The 18,048-nt window shown below is 37.4% G+C and overlaps 1 protein-coding gene across 1 annotated transcript in view; it reads left to right on the top strand.

Moving 5' to 3' along the window:
• SH3BGR (SH3 domain binding glutamate rich protein) overlaps positions 1–18,048 on the top strand; it is a 61,692-nt gene that overhangs the window by 18,626 nt on the left and 25,018 nt on the right. The window contains exon 3 of the mRNA XM_060098471.1: positions 2,984–3,064. Within this exon, the coding sequence (XP_059954454.1) occupies positions 2,984–3,064 (81 nt within the window). The remainder of the gene's footprint in view (positions 1–2,983; positions 3,065–18,048) is intronic.

Genomic DNA, 18,048 nt, shown 5'->3' with positions numbered 1-18,048 from the left:
ACCCTAATCACCCTTTCCCTATTTACATGTGTTCAGTTATTTTAGTATTTTAATTTGTTGGCCATTATACCACCTCACAACATTTCTACTTGTTGTTTTTATAGTCAAGGTTTGTTTAGATTTAGATTTACCCACATATTTATTAATATCTTTGCTCATTATTTCTTCTTGCATCTTAGATAATCCACCTGGAATCCTTTTCCTTCTGCCTAAATGTGTCCTATAAGAGTTTCTTTAAGTGAGGGTCTGTTGGTGGTAAATCCTCTAAATTTTTTTTGTTTAAAAAAGACATTTTTGGGCTTCCCTGGTGGCGCAGTGGTTGAGGGTCCGCCTGCTAATGCAGGGGACACGGGTTCGTGCCCCGGTCCAGGAGGATCCCACATGCCGTGGAGCGGCTGGGCCCGTGAGCTATGGCTGCTGAGCCTGTGTGTCTGGAGCCTGTGCTCCGCAACAGGAGAGGCCACAACAGTGAGAGGCCCGCATACTGCAAAAAAAAAAAAAAAAAAAAAAAAGACATTTTTCCAGACAAGTGTCTTTATTTCACTCATGTATGAAAAATAGTTTCACTAAGTCTAGAATTCTGAGTCGAGGGTTATTTTTTTTGTAAGCATGTTGAAATTATTTTACTTTCTTCTGACTTCTGCATTGCTATTGAGAAGCCAGTTGTCAATCTAATGCCATACTTTGCGGGGGGGAAACGTTTTCCTTTTCCCCTCCCTTCTACCCCTCCCTCCATGGGCTGCCTTATAATCTTTCTCTAGGATGTGTCTAGATTTAGAGTTTTTTTTTTTTTTTTTTGCCACGTGGCAGTGAAAGCGCCAAGTCCTAACCACTGGACCACCAGGGAATTCCCTAGAGTTCTTATTTATCCAGTTTAGGATTATTTTTGGGCTTCCTGAGTCTAAGGATTGGTATCTTCAGCAAGTCTAGAAGATTATTAGCCATATGTGTTTGAGTATGGCTTTCCCCCCATTGTCTCTGTTAGCTTCTCCTATAAGATGTGTGTTAGACCTTCTCATTCTTTTTCTTTTTTTTTTTTCCGGTACCAGCTTAGCAATACATTTATACTTTTTTTCTTAATCTGGCTTAAAAATTTTTTTTTCAAGATGGTGTTTTAGGGCATCGAATCTGCCACACTAACGTAACTGGAAGTTGAAAAACCACTTCATACTCATTATTTTCTATATCTATTTTTTAACATCAAGTAAAAAATATGGACAAACTGTTCTTCAGTCCTCTGAAATTCTGAAGAAGCTATATGGACTTAAGTTGAAGCAAAACACAATCTGTTCAATTATAAGAAAACTTATCTTGACTTGAAAGCTTCTAGAGTTGACAACTAGAGATTGTCAGATATTTATCTATGGAATTTTAAGAAGCTGGCATAAATTTACTGTATTACCTTTTACCTACTTACTAGTGCTATACTACTAATGAATTCTATCATGTAATCTTTAACAACAACCTAGTAAGTGTGTGCTCTGGGAATTAGTGAGAATTTCTGATACCAAAGAATCACTTACCATGCTATATTTCCCTCAGCTAAGATTTGAGGCAGTTTACAAAAATACATTCAGTACAAAAGAAGAAAATTAATCACTGAGAGAATCAGGGCTACAGGTAGGAAAATAAATCTTAGGCTAAGATGAACACACGAGAAGTACATAACATTTTCTTCCCAATATAGGTGGCCTGTCTTTTGTTTTAAGCTCTTAACACTCATGAGAGGAGGGTAGGCAATAACATGACCACGTTGGTTTGAGTGTCCTTTTCAGTTCAGGCCAGACTAACCCTGTACCTTCTGAGCCTTTTGGCAACACTGTTGAAATTGCATCACAGCCCCAATGACAAAGATTGGCAGTAAGAAAGTGCCCAGGGAGTATCTTTTATGTTTAATGATAAAAAATGAAACTCTTCCAAGCTATTGACAACTACACTACTGGAGAGTTGGTTTAGGGCTGGACCCACCTGGTGAAGCACTGTCCTGGATGTGGTCTGGCATGGGAGTGGAGTTTCACTGAGCTTCCTGTTTCTATCTGCTACCAGGTTTCAGATCGCTGTGCGGTTTTTCCCATTTTGGCAAAACAAGCGCCCTTCTAAACCCTCCGTAGTCTTGTGGCTCCTGATATCAGAAGGGTCTGAGACAGGTCTGGGCCCTTAGAAGCTACTATAATAACAGCAGAGAAATCCTGTGTTGGTTTAATTGTTTTAGTCCTGTGTTGTTTGGACCCTGATTAGGGTCCAAATCCATAGGGTCAAATTATAAGAAAACCAGCTAAAGATGTGAAACTTTTAGAGAAGACTTCCACTATGTATGTTTTTTTTTTAAACATCTTTATTGGAGTATAATTGCTTTGCAATGGTGTGTTAATTTCTGCTTTATAACAAAGTGAATCAGCTATACCTATACATATATCCCTATATCTCCTCCCTCTTGTGTCTCCCTCCCACCCTCCCTATCCTACCCTTCTAGGTGGTCACAAAGCACCGAGTTGATCTCCCTGTGCTATGCAGCTGCTTCCCACTAGCTATCTAGTTTACATTTGATAGTGTATATATGTCCATGCCACTCTCTCACTTTGTCCCAGCTTACCCTTCCCCCTCCCCGTGTCCTCAAGTCCATTCTCAACATCTGCGTCTTTATTCCTGTCCTGCCCCTAGGTTCTTCCTTAGTATGTATGTTTGCATGTTGTCAGCAATTCCTGAGCAGGAACAATTTGTGTGTGTGTGTGTGTGTGTGTGTGTGTGTGTGTGTGTTCTCACTGTTCTGTAATAGGCACAATGAAGGTGTATAAAAAACAAATGTAAACTTCATGGTTCAATTTCCTAAATTTGGGCTTGATCATTTTGGCAAGGCAAATGGGGATAACATTTTGTGTTAGCTCCTCACTTAATGACTAATAAATAAAAAATATTAACTTATGTCAATATACTGGCTCACAAGTGTACACTGGGTTTAATCATTCTTTTCCTTTGCTTCAAGGATTTTGACTCGTTCTTCTCTGCAAAAGAAGAGAATATTATTTATTCCTTCCTTGGCTTGGCTCCCCCTCCAGGCTCAAAGGTAAGCTTGAACACCCCTTGGGGTCCAATATAGGCCATAAGAAGTGAGGATAAAATCAGCACCGACACTGTTTAATAAGTGATGATCTTTAAATTACCATGATTTTAATACACTTCTTATTCTGATGAAGTCTTATGCATAGAGATAATGCATGGTTTCTACTAAAGCATGTTTCAAAACTATGCTTTTATTATTTTTGCTGTTTACACCTTGTTATAGTAAGCTTTACAATACCTAAGAAATATCATTGCCTTCAATAATCTTAAGTGTGTTAATTAAATATGTAAAAGTATAAATTCTCAGGTTGTGTCTATGAAATTATTTTGTTATGAATTTCTCATGACAGCTTATGTTAGTTAATTTTATCATGATATGTACTCCTATATTAATTATTTCTATTGAAAATGAATTGAATTTTGCTTTTTTTGTCTGATGAGGAGGGAAAAAGTAAGATCTAGACTCAAGAACAAGATAAATTTCATCAGGCTTCTTTTTCCCTCTGGCGTTGTTTCATCTTTGATTATGTATAATTATATCAATTAAATAAAGAATTATGCTAATAAAGCAAATATCATGAATTTGAATGTCTGGTGGAGATCACCTGGTTTTATTCCTTACCTTCACTGCATTCCTCACCTCTACCAAGCATCTCATACATGACTTTCCTTAGATACAAGACAAGCATACATTTGTCTAATTCATTTATTTCTTAACTAATCTGTTTGTGCCCAGCTTCATTTCAAAAGAGCTTTGTGATGACTGAGTCCCAATTAATTCTCACTGTAGGAGACACAACTAAAAATCCTACCTTATAGAGATGGGTGTGTCTCAGAGGCATGTGGATGTGCTATCTTCCATGTGTCCACATTCTTCAGGTAACGACACCTGAGGTCTCTTAGTGCTTAGGTTAACACATGCAGGTGTAACACGAATTCCTTCTCCAGATGGTAACATTTAGATTTTACAGTTGGTTAATGTTCTATAAGGGGATAATGGTTCTATACCAGGAAATAAAGGTATTTCCCCTTTAATGAAATACCTTTCTGGCTTTGGTCAACTTAAATGCAACATATCTCATACACATTATTAACCGTTTAAAAAAGTGCTAAAAGCTATTACATGCAATTTGATCTTTTTTATTTGGTATAGGAGTTTGTTAACTGGGTCACGTTAGTTTAGTTATTATGTTTAAGAGATGGTACCTTAGTGTTAAGATATATTTCTTGGTGGGGACACTCAGGTCACTTGGGTCTTGAAGAAGGAAAGGAAGGGTGGAGGGAAGAGTGTTTCAGGCAAAGGTAAGAGCAAATGCAAAGGCCCTGAGGCAGGAAAGGGCTTGGGGATTCCTAAGACCTGTCATGACTGCCCTGAGTCCTGAGTTGCCGGCGTGAAGAGGGAAGGGGCACCATGGGAGGTGGGAGCAGCAGGTGGGTGGCCCATGGGCCACAGCAGTACTCTGGAGTCTATCTTAGGGGCCGTTAAGACATTGTAAGGGTTTTAAGCAGAGGAGTAATTTTATTTCCTTGTCTAAAACTCTTTTTGGCTACAATTGGATGAATGGATTGGAGTGGTACAAATTACTATAGTAAGACGGATGAGATGTCATGGTGGCGTGGACTAGGGTGGTGAGGATAGAACAGTACAGAAGTGGATGATTTAAGTGTCTGTTTTGGAGGAAGAATTGGTAAGAATTGCTGATGGATTGAATCAGCAATGAGAGGGTTTAACCTCCTTGATTTTAGGACCATCAGATTCTATTTTACAATTTGGTTTCTGGTTCTGTTGTGCTCTGAAGAGGGACTGTACTGTGATGAGTTTTTATCTTAAGTGCATCTTTGTACCCCAATATGTATCTTCATTTCTTATGAAAAGACTGTTTTTTTGAATATTAAAATTTAATTTTTATCCAATTAATATGTGTATAATTTTGAAAAGGTCAAGTAGTGCTACAAGGGTTATTACAGAAAATGGTAGGTCCTGCCTTCATCCCTCATGGATGACTTTTCTTTGGCGGTGTGCTAAGGTGCTGAGTTCCAGGCCAGACATCACTTCTGCTAAGGATGGGAAAGCTGCGGGTCCATATTCTTAGTAGTTTCCAGGGCTGTTGTTGAGAAACCTGGTGCCAGTCTGTCTACTGACCCTGTGTTTGTGTCTGTTTTTGTTTCTCTCATTCCTGGGAGACTTTAGGTTCCTCTCTTTTGCTTTGAAGTTGTACGATGAGGTGCTTGGAATGGTCTTTTCTTCCTTGTTTGTGCTGGGCACTTGCTGGGCCTTTTTTAAATCTGGAAAGTAATGTCCTTCAGTTCTGGAAGATGTTTGAGGTACTATTTCTGTGGTCATTCTTTTCCCATTTTCTTTTCTTTGCTCTTTTTGAAATTCCTCTTATTTGACTGCTGGGCCTCCTGGACTAATCATACAATATTTTGTTCTTTGCTTCTGGTTCTTTCACTTAGCATAATGCTGTCAAGGTTCATCTATGTAGTAGTATGTGTCAGTACTTCTTTTCTTTTTATGGCAGAATGATATTCCATTGTATGAATAGACCATATTTTATTTATTGATTCATCAGTTGACGGACATTTGGGTTGTTTCTACTTTGGGACTATTATGAATAATGCTGTTATGACCATTTGTATCTTTTGTTTAATTTTATCTTAAATATTAGTATTGTATTATAGGCTGCTCTGCAAAAGAATCACTTGGACAGTTTTTAAAAAATTAAGATGCTTGAGTTCTGCTTCAGACCTACTGACCCTGAATTATAAGGGGAGAGGGTCAGGGATCTGCATTTTTAAAAAGCTTTTTGGTTGATTCTGATGCACACTCCTGTTTAACAACCATTAAGTTAAAGACTCATTTAGCAAGTATTCATAGATATGCCTCGCCAAAATGAAGGTGATATCATATTTGCTTTAGTTAAAGAACTCACACATTACAGAGAAACAATGAGCTCACTTTGTTTCTCTCCCCATCCTTGTTTCCCTTGCTCCTTAGGGGCCACTAACATCATGGGTATTTTAAAACTATATATAAAACTATGTATTCATCTCCACAAGCAGTACATGTGTTGTTTTGTATTTTTAATGCTTAATTGATATCATATTTTTTGGGAATTTTCTGCACATTGCTTTTTTCATTATGTTTTGAGACACAGCCACCCTAATATATGTAATTCTATCTCACCCTCTGCTCTGCGTCATCTTGTCCCGTTAAAAAAATTACCTAATCTCAGATTTTAGATCTCACCCTGGTTTGTGCTTAGGTTTTGTCCTATTGCGTGAAGTTCTTTTTGACTAAGTAGAAGAAAGGGGTGGCCATGGAATTATAGAGCTCAGCCTAGAGGGACTTAACATCCAGTTCAGAGCCTTCTCTTCACAAAGGAGGAACTTGAAGCCCAAGAAGTTTAGGTGATTTGCACAAAGATACTCCACTAATTAGCAACACAGCCCATGCTAGAACCTTTGGTGCTGTCAGCATTGCTCGGGTTTATAGGTGTTGGTGTGTACTTGTGGCAAAGTCCTTCAAGTATCCTTTGGGAAGACAGACACTTGATGATTTATGGAAGCGATATTATTTGTCACAGTATCGTTTTGTAGCAAACAACATTGTGGAGAAGTGTCAGCAAGAAAATCAATCTTGTTCAAGCTAAAAATAGATACTCTTGACTGTTATGGAGAAAATGTAGGCTTATAAAATGATATTAAGCGTTATAAGCAGCATTATTGCTTGTAGAACAGTTTTCTTATCTTAGGCAGGCTGTACCAGGCCAAGTACCAGGCCAGTTTTCCCAAGAGAGCTTTGTAAGTAAGCATTGCCTCCATAAAATCAACCTCAGTTCTTCACAAGCATCTGGTCATATCTGATTCAATGAGCATCATTATTTTATTTTATTTTTCTTATTGAAGTATAGTTGATTTACAGTGTTGTGCCAATCTCTGCTGTACAGCAAAGTGACTCAGTTATACACATACAGACATTCCTTTTTTATATTCTTTTCCATTACGGTTTATCCCCAGATATTGGATATAGTTCCCTGTGCTATCCATTTTAAATATAATAAACAACCCAATTAAAAATAGGCAGAGGACCTGAATAGACATTTTTTCCAAAGAAGACATACAGCTGGCCAACAGTTACATGAAAAGATGCTCAACATCACTAATCATCAGGGAAATGTGAATCAAAACCATAAAGTGATATCACTTCACACCTGTCAGTAGGGCTGTCAACAAAAAGACAACAAGTAAAAAGTGTTGAGGAGGATTTGGAGAAAAGGGAACCTTTATACACTGTTGGTGGGAATGTAAGTTGGTGCAGCCACTATGGAAGACAGTACGGAGATTCCTCAAAAAGGAATTCAAATTCTAAAAGATACATGCACCCTGATGTTTATTGTGGCATTATTTATAATAGCCGAGATATGGAAGCAACCTAAGTTCCCATCAATAGATGAATGGATAAAGAAGATGTGATACACACACACACACACACACACACACACACACACACACACACTGGAATACTATTCAGCCATAAAAAGATGAAATCTTGCCATTTGTGACAACGTGGATGGACCTTGAAGGTATTATGAGAAGTGAAATAAATTAGATGGAAAAAGACAAATACTGTATGATTTCACTCAATATATGCAACATAAAAAACTAATGAACAAACAAACAAACAAACAAAATAAATGAACAAACAGAACCAAACACGTAGATACAGAGAACAGAGTAGTGGTCACCAGAGGGGATGGGTGAGGGAGGGGGCAATACAGGTAAAGGTGGTCAACTGTATAGTGATGGATGGAAACTAAATTTCTGGTGGTGAGCACGTTGTAGGATATACAGAAGTAGAAATGTAATGTATACACGAAACTTATACAGTGTTATAAATCAGTGTTACCTCAAAAAAATTTTAAAAAAGTACTTAGTGATAGGTTAAAAAATTAGGTTGTTTCTGTGGCATGCAAAATGAAGTAAAAAAGTCACTCCAAAAAAATTTTAGGCAAAATATAAATGTAATCACTAAATCTATTTTCAAAGACAACAACAATCATTCTATCTAATTTATAAAAATGGATGAATAGAGGAAAAATCTTGATACAACAAAATTATCCAGAGAACTATACTGTGAATATACCAAGCATATGTACCATGCAATATGCTATGAATGACAAGCATATTCTTACCATATATGGTAGGACTATATCAAGAATATCAAGTAATGAGATTCAGTCGGTCTGGAGTAGATCCTGAACAACTATATATTAGTAAAACTACATGAGTATATGATGGGAATCTCTAATTGAAAATTATTGCCCTAGATCATGCTAGATTGAAATTAAAAAAGTAAAGGTATGACCAAGTTAACATTTAAAGCAAATAACTAAAGTTAGGATTGATAACCTATACCATCATTGTCAAATATCATGCAAGGAACCACTAGGATCAACGTCTTCTATATGTTATTTTAGTCAGGGGAGTATTATTAAGACACCAATGGAAAATATCCAGTTATATATATGTATATATGTAAATAGATTTTCCTGTAACTGGTAGAGGTACGTACAGTCATCACAATGACAAGACATCACATTTACAGAATGCTGTCAAGGTGTGACTATTCAGTGTCAGAGTCTGAACATCCCAGTGGGGACCGTCGTCACAGCAGCCACCCCAGGACGTTCTGACATTTCCCACAGTGACACTGACATTGCTCAAGAGGGTTCCAATCATCTGATGGGGTCATGGTCGCATCCTCTAGCAGAAGATGGATTCTCTCTTAGGACACATCCAAGTCTGGTGAAGAAGGTGAAGATAATATGTCTGGATAATGTAATTTGGGGCCCAAAATGACGTGTGATTAAAAGTTTTGATCCTCATTTTCTGGTGTGACTAGTGAGCTTCCGTTGAAAGCAATTTTGAGTCATGGCAAAAATATTTCAATAAGTGCAGGGTTTCCCAGTAACCTGAAGGAGGAAGACCAGACTGAACAGATGATCCAGGTGCCTTTAAAGGAAGGAGCGTGAAAGGAAGAAGGAGAGGGAGACAGAAACATTTGATGAGAACTGTAAAAGACATGAATTTGGAGCAGAAACAGACATTCTGAAATTTCCTAATTTAAAACGGCAAGATGAGCGGCGGAGAGAGGGGATGCCATTGAGACCCACATGTGGTTCAAGATCAACAGGAGGAAATACCTCCAACACAAAATAAAATGCAAAGAAATAGAAATCATTTGGGAAAGCCAGAGCCTGGAAGTCAGCCACAGGAGACCTAGGACATGAACCAGAAAGAGCGAAGATTATCATACTAGGTGAAGTTAAGTAAGACAGAGAAAGACAAATGTTGTATGCTATTGCTTATATGTGGAATCTAAAAAAATGATACAATTGAACTTATTTACAAAATAGAAAGAGACTCACAGACTTAGAGAATGAACTTATGGTTACTGGGGAGAATTGTCGGGGGGAGGGATAGATTGGGAGTTTGGTACTGACATGTACACACTACTATATTTAAAATGGATAACCGTCCATCAACAGAGGAATGGATAAAGAAGACATGGTACATATATACAATGGAATATTACTCGGCCATAAAAAAGAATGAGAGGGCCTCCCTGGTGGCGCAAGTGGTTGAGAGTCCGCCTGCCGATGCAGGGGATACGGGTTCGTGCCCCGGTCTGGGAGGATCCCATATGCCGCGGAGCGGCTGGGCCCGTGAGCCATGGCCGCTGAGCCTGCGCGTCCGGAGCCTGCGCGTCCGGAGCCTGTGCTCCGCAACGGGGGAGGCCACAACAGTGAGAGGCCCGCATACCGCAAAAAAAAAAAAAAAAAAAAAAAAAAGAATGAGAATGTGCCCTTTGCAGAGATGTGGATGGACTTAGAGACTGTCATACAGAGCGAAGTAAGTCAGAAAGAGAAAAACAAATATCAAGTATTAACGCATATATGTGGAATTTAGAAAAATGGCACAGATGAACCTATTTGCAAAGCAGAAATAGAGACATAGATGTAGAGAACTAACGTATGGATACCAAGTGGGGGAGGTGGGATGGATTGGGAGATTGGGATTGACGTATGTACACTCTTATGTATGAAGTAGATGGCTGGTGAGGGCCTACTGAATAGCACAGGGGGAAAAAAAAGGAACAATCTGTGTGCCAGAAATATATTAAAATGTAATATATGCGTTAAAATGCTTTCCAGTATACGTTAGGTGCAGACAAATACTGTTTGATTCCACTTATACGAGGTACCTAGAATAGTCAAACTCATAGTCAGAAAGTACATCGGTAGATGCCAGGGGCCAGGGGGTGGGGAGGGTGGGGAGAGGGAATGGGAATTAGTGTTTAAGGGGGACAGAGTTTCAGTTTAGGAAGGTGAAAACTTCAGGAGATGGATGATGGTGAGAGTTACACAACAATGTGAATGTACTTAGTGCCACTGAACTGTACAGTAAAATATGGTTAAAATAGTATGTTTTAGATTATGTGAGTTTTAGCACAGTAAAAAAAAAATAATAAAAAAAATAAAATGGATAACCAACAAGGACCTACTGCAAAAATCAATAAATAAAAAGCGTGAGGAGAAAACAAAGCGTGAAGAGCAGGAGAAGAGAACTCATGACCAAGAGAGAACAGAGGGCCCTCCACTTGAAGGTCATGCTGCAGCCCCGCCTCCAGCCCCTTGTCTCCTGACTGGGCGGGAAAACCAGAGGGTGCTGTCTGAGGACCAGAAACTAGGCAAGAGTCCCTGCAAGATGGAAAGCAGAAAGGGCTGGTTTGAAGGAGGAACCGAGCCCTGGTGTTGGCCAAGGTGGGCGCAGCTCTCAGGGCCCTGCAGGCCCAGATGGGGCATTTGCACCGCAGGAGGGGCCCTGGGCAGTGATTTGGAGCAGCCTGGCCCCTGAACCCCTCTCACCCCACCTCCATCCTGCTCTTAGTCCCGGCGGTGGCCCGCAGAGGGGTCTTCCCTGGGAGAAGTGGTGAGTGTGAGCTGGGTTGGGGGCGGGGCAGGTCCCCAAGAAACCTGGAGCAGGAAGGCCCTGGCAGTCGGCCTCAGCCCTAGATGCACAGCAGAAGCACCAGGGGAGCTGTTAGTACCAGGAGATGCCAGGGCTGTAGCCAAGATGGGCTGAATGGAAATCTCTGGGAGGGGAGGCCCCAGGGGACTTTAATGTGCCCCTAAAGCTGAGAACCACTTCTGTAAAGGAAAACCTTGTCCAAATAGTGACGTCAAGAATTTTAAACAACCTCAGAAAAAGCAAGGAGTTGTGGAAGGCTATATGGGAACAATGACATATGTGAGAATATCCATTCTGGTTTGGGGATATGGAGAAAAGGAGGGAAATACCGATGTTCTAAAGGTCTGGGCTCAGTGGGGGACAGGGGAGGTAAATCATTTTGTTGGGGATCGTTCATATTATGTAACTGTGATTTATTAAGAGAGAACTGTGAGTTTTATGAACAGAAAGGTAAACAATAGTGAAATAGAAAAACATTTCAGAACATCTAGATCAGCAGAATGGGGGCAGAGCTGAGGAAAACAGAATGGAGACAAACTTAAGTCAACAAAATGAAGGGAAGGAAAAACATGAGAGAAGACAGACGAGCTCTAATGAATTAATATGGTAGAAAGAATCAAACCAACTCTATCAGTTGTTCTAAAAAATTTGGAGAGGCTGAAATTTCCTAGCCTGGATTCTTGAATAGTTGTTGTACAGTTGATGAGAAAGGGGTGTTAGATCTCCAGTTATGTGAATTGTCTGTTCTTTCCTTTAATCTGGCTAATTTATGCTTCATACGTTTTAAAAGCACAATCATATTTATGATTATGACTTTCTAATGAATTGACCCTTTTATTATTATCAAATATCTTTAAAAAATTCCTGGTAATACTCTTTGTCTTTTTATCTGTATATTATGATTTAAAAAAAAGCTGTTTAAAAAAGATATTCCAGACTTCTTATGCTTACTGTTTGCATGGTATATCTTTTTCCATCCATTTACTTTCAACTTACCCATGTAGACAACATAGAATTGGATCTTGTGCATTTTTTGTTCATTCTGACAATCTCTGTTGTCAACTGGACCATTAAGTTTATTAATATTTAAGTAATCCTTGAATTAATTGTGTTTAGATTTATCATTTTATTACTTGTTTTTTATTTGTCCCCTCTTCTTTTATTCCTCTATTCTATGTGCTTTTGCTTTGTTTTGGGTTATTTAGATGTAGTTTAGAATTCTCTTTTAATTTATTTTTTGGCTTTTTAGCAATACTTCTTCCATTTTTTTTGTAATGTAAAACTATTTTTGGTTGTTCTAGTGATTGTAGTGTACATTCTTAATATTTCACGGTCTATAGTTAATCTTATAACACTTTATAATATGAACAAACATTGCAATCATATATATCCATTTACCATCCCCCATCCTTTGTGCTATATGTATCATGTATATTACATTTTTGTATATCATCACCTCAACTATACAGTATTATAATTTTTGCACTGAACAATCCTACATATTTTTTTGAAAAAAAGAGTAAATATAACCTTTAACATTTACTCAGACAATTTTTTGACACTTTAAATATGTTGTTTCCTTCTGTCTTCTGGTCTTCATTGTTTCTAATGAGACATGAAGATTATTTGAATCCTTGTTCCCTGTATGTAATATGTCATTTTTCTGTGGTAGCTTTCAAGATTTTCTCTTCATTTTTGGTTTTCAGCTGTTTGATTATGGTGTACCTGGGCATAGTTTTCTTTCTGTTTATCCTTATTGGGATTTGCTGAGATTCTGGAATCTGTAAATATATATATCTTTTACCACATTTAGGAAGTTTTCAGCCATTATATTTTCAGATATTATTTCTGCCCCATTTTTTCTCATCTCCCCTTCTGACACCCTAATTACATATGATAAGTCTTTTGTCATTATCCCATATTTCCCTGAAGAATTTTTTATTTTTTAAAAATCTTCTTTCTCTCTGGTCTTCAAATTGGATAATTTCTGTTGGTCTATCTTTAAGTTCACTTATTTTTCCCTCTGTCATCTTCATTCTGCATCCAGTCTAGTGAGTTTTAAATTTCAGATATTGTATTTTTTCTGTTATAGAATGTCCCACTTGTTTGATTTTTATAGTTTTTATTTCTCTGCTGAGATTTCTAATTGTTTCATCACCACATGCATATTTTCCTTTACATCTTTGAGCACAGTTATAATAGCTGCTTTAAAGTTTTGTCTGCTAATTCCAACATCTGAGTTCTTTCTGGATTCGTCTCTATTTATTGTTTTTTCTTTTGAGGATGGGTCACATTTTCCTTGTTCTTTATACTTCAAGTGTTTTGGATACTTGGAGATAGTGAAGGTTGTGTTGTGCAGACTGTATTTTGTTACATTCCTCTGAAAAATGTTGATTTTTTGTTTGTTTCAGTAGGCACTTACTTTGTCGTACTCAAACTGCAAACTCTATGTTTCTAGTAGCAGCTTAAATCTGAGTTGAGCTCTTTTTTCTTTAGCTGAAACCAGTCCCTTGCACACATTTTTCTGGGCTCAGCTGGAGATTTTTGCAGAGTTTATAAACAGAATTTGGGGCTCCCTCCACCTGCTTCTCTCCTGTCCAGGATTCTGTCCTCATTTTATAGGGACTGTGGGTGCCCCAAATTCTGTTTCTCTTTTGGATTTTTCAGGCAAAAAAAAACCAACTGTGGGTTTACTGTTGTGGTTTTATGTCTCTCACAAGATTTGCTTATTCTCAGGCTTAAGCCCTGAGAACAGCAAATCACCCAGTGCCATTCTCACTTTTTAAAAACAATTTTTCAAAAACTTTACTGTTCAGTAGTGTTAAGTATATTTACATTGTTGTACAAAAGATCTCCAGAACTTTTTCATTTTGTAAAACTGAAACTCTATACTCATACAACTCCTCATTTCTCTCTATCCCCAGTCCCTTGTAACCACTATTTTACTTTCTGTTTCTATGAATTTTTCTATTTTAGGTTCCTTATATAAGTGAAATCAAACAGTATTGTATTTTTGTGACTGGCTTATTTCACTTAGCATAATGTACTCAGGGTTCATCTATGTTGTAGCATGTGTCAGGATTTCCTTTCCTTCTTTTTTAAGGCTGAATAGTATTCCATTGTATGTATGCTCATCCATTCATCCACTGATGATATTTGAATTGTTTCCAACTCTTGGCTATTGTGAATAATGCAGCTGTGAACCTGGGTGTGCAAATCATTCTCATCTTTTAAGTCAACTTCCTCTTAAATCTTCTTACTTTGGTTCATTCTCCTCTTGTTTTTCCTTTACTTCTGTTTTAAAGAAAATTTATTTTTAAAAATTCACCCAGAGTTTATAGTCATTATTTGTTAGAGAGTTTATAGGATATTACTTGCCTACACTGGAATTGGAGTTGTCAGTGATATTAGATTTTAACATAGATTGAGACATATGTTATTTATAACAATAAAACAATAATTCAAAGAAAAATGGAAATGAAGGGCATAAACAAACAAAAAGAAAGTTGGAGTGACCTTAATAATATTAGATATAGAGGAATTCAAGACCAAAAGCATTATCTAGGTAAAAGAGGTATTATGAGAAATGGTAAACAACTATAAAGAAAATATAGTAGTCATCGATCTTTATGGATCATACTACATGGCAGTCAAATACATAAATCAGAAACTCCTAGACATACAATGAAAACTTGTTAAAAACATACCTTTCAATACATATATTGTACTTATTACATATCAGGCACAATTTGAAGCAAACAAACAAATGTAATCAGCCAACTTAATTTTTAAAAGTTTAAAAATTAAAAAAATTTCTTCTAGCTTTATTGAGATATAACTGCAGCACTGTATATATACAGCGCTGCAGTTTAAGGTATACAACATAATGATTTGACTTACATATATCATGAAATGAAGTTTAGTGACCATCATCATCCTGTACAGATACAAAATGAAAGAATTAGAAAAAAATTTTTTTTCCTTGTGTGAGAACTCTTAGGATTTGCTCTCTTGATAGCTTTCGTATATAACACACAGCAGTGGTAATTATATTTATCATGTTGTACAGTACATCCCTGGTACTTATTTATCTTGTAACTGGAAATTTGTACCTTTTGTCTACCTCATCCAATTCCCCTCTCCCCACCTGCTGCCTCTGGTAACCACAGACTTTTTTCTATGAGTTTGTTTGTTTTTTAAGTATAACTGACCAACAACACTATGTTAGTTCCCGGTATACAACATAATGATTTAATATTTCTGTACATTTCAAAATGGCCACCATAAGTCTAGTTACCATCTGTCACCATACAAAGATATTACAGAATTATTGACTGTATTCCCCATATTGTACATTTCATAACAGTGACATTTATTTTGTAACTGAAAGTTTGTATCTCTTAATCTCCCTCACCTATTTCTTTCCACCCTCCATCTCCTTCCACTCTGGCAACCACTCTGTATTTATGACTCTGTTTCTGTTTGGTTATGTTTTTGTTTTTGTTTTTGCTTTTTTGCGATACATGGGCCTCTCACTGTTGTGGCCTCTCTCGTTGCAGAGTACGGGCTCTGGATGTGCAGGCTCAGCGGCCATGGCTCACGGGCCCAGCCACTCTGCGGCATGTGGGATCTTCCCGGACTGGGGCACGAACCCGTGTCCCCTGTATTGGCAGGCAGACTCTCAACCACTGGGCCACCAGGGAAGCCCATGTTTGGTTATGTTTGTTCATTTGCTTTGTTGTTTAGATTCCATATTTAAGTGAAATCATACAGTATTTGTCTTTCTCTTTCTGACTTATTTCACTTAGCATAATACCCTCTAGGTCCATCCATGTTGTTGCAACTTCCTTTCTTTTATAAGGCTGTGTAATATTTCATATATATATATATATATATATGCCACATCTTTATCCACTCGTCTGTTGATGGGCACTGAGGTGGCTACCTTGGCTATTGTAAATAATGTTGCAATGAACATTGGGGCATATATTTTTTCAGATTAGTGAGGCAAATTTTCATTTTCTTCAGATAAATACCCAGGAGTGCAGTTGATGGATTGTGTGGCAGTTCTACCTTTAACTTTTTGAGGAATCTCCATACCGTCTCCTCTAGTAGCTGCACCAATCTACATTTTTATCAACAGTGCATGAGGATTCTCTTTTCTCCACATCCTCACCAACGCTTGTTATTTGTTGTCTTTTTGATAATAGCCATTTTGACAGGTGAGAGGTGATATCTCATTGTGGTTTTGATTTTCATTTCAGTGATGATTAGTGACGTTGAACATCTTTTTATGTGCCTGTTGCCCATCTGTATGTCTTCTTTGGAAAAATGTCTATTCAGGTCCTCTGCCCATTTAACATTTTTTTATGTTGAGTTATATGAGTTTTATTTTTTTTAATTAAAAAAAATTTATTTTATTTTATTTATTTTATTTTTGGCTGTGTTGGGTCTTCGTTGCTGCATGTGAGCTTTTCCCTGGTTGTGGCAAGCAGGGGCTACTCTTCATTGTGGTGTGCGGACTTCTCATTGTGGTGTTCTCTTGTTGTGGAGCACAGGCTCTAGATGTGCGGGATTCAGTAGTTGTGGCATATGGGCTCAGTAGTTGTGGCACATGGGTTTCATTGCTCTGCCGCATGTGGGATCTTCCCAGACCAGGGCTCGAACCCATGTCCCCTGCATTGGCAGGTGGATTCTTAACCACTGAGCCACCAGGAAAGCCCATGGTTTTTTTTTTTAATTATTATTTGGCCATGCCATGTGGGTTATGGGATCTTATCAATAGTTCCCTGACCAGGGATCGAACCCACGCCCCCTGCAGTGGAAGAGTGGAGTCCTAACCACTGAATTCCCTATATGAGTTCTTTGTATATTTTGGATATTAATCCCTTATCAAATGTAGTATTTGCAATATCTTCTTTTAATTCGTTAGGCAGCCTTTTTGTTTTGTTGATAGTTTCCTTTGCTGTGCAAAAGTCTTTTAGTTTGACGTAGTCCAGTTTATTTATTTTTACTTTTGTTTTCCTTGTCTGAGGAGACACATCCAAAAAAATATTGCTAAGACTGATGTCAAAGAGCTACTGCTTATGTTTTCTTCTAGAAGTTTTATGGTTTCAGGTCTTACGTTTAAGTCTTTAATATATTTTGAGTTTATTTTTGTATATGGTATGAGGAAGTAGTACAGTTTGATTCTTTTCCATGTAGCTGTCCAGTTTTCCCAACACCATTTATTGAAGATGCTGTTTTTTCCTTATTGTGTATTCTTGCCTCCTTTGTCATAGATTAAGTGACCCTAAATGTGTGGGTTTATTTTCAGGGTCCCTATCCTGTTCTATCGATCTGTATGTCTGTTTTTGTGCCAGTACCATACAGTTTTGATTTTGTAGCTTTGTAGTATAGTTTTAAACTAGGGAGCATAATACTTCCAGTTTTGTCTTTCCTTCTTAAGATTATTTTGGCTACTTGGGGTCTTTTGTGACAGCAAACAATTTAATAGATATGTAGAGATATATGTATACACACACAAGAATAAGAATATATTAGATAGATATTAAAAGAATGTATTCTTCTCTTACACTTATTAAACAATTTCCAAATCTATTATGTTCTTGGTCACAAAGGAAACTTTCATAAATTTCAAAAAGGGATGATTTTACAGGATACATTTTTATCCCAAGTATAGAATTACAATCTGGAAGAGAAGTATCATAAAAACTTAAGAAATAAATATATGCCATTTCAAATAACTCCATATCCAAGGGAAAACAAAACTGATATTACACGTCATCAAATAATAAGCAAAAGATATTATTTCATACACAAACCCCAATATACAGCCAAATCTCTATACAGAGGAAAATTGTTAACTTTAAATATTCTTATAATTAAAGCAGAAGGTAAAAACTTAGTGAAATAAATATTCAACTTATAAAATTAGGAAAATAGAAAAAAAAG

The sequence above is a fragment of the Mesoplodon densirostris genome, chromosome 5 (assembly GCF_025265405.1).
Source record: "Mesoplodon densirostris isolate mMesDen1 chromosome 5, mMesDen1 primary haplotype, whole genome shotgun sequence".
Taxonomy (NCBI): domain Eukaryota; kingdom Metazoa; phylum Chordata; class Mammalia; order Artiodactyla; family Ziphiidae; genus Mesoplodon; species Mesoplodon densirostris.
The sequence above is the reverse complement of the archived record's forward strand: the minus strand, read 5'-3'. Positions and strand labels throughout refer to the sequence as shown.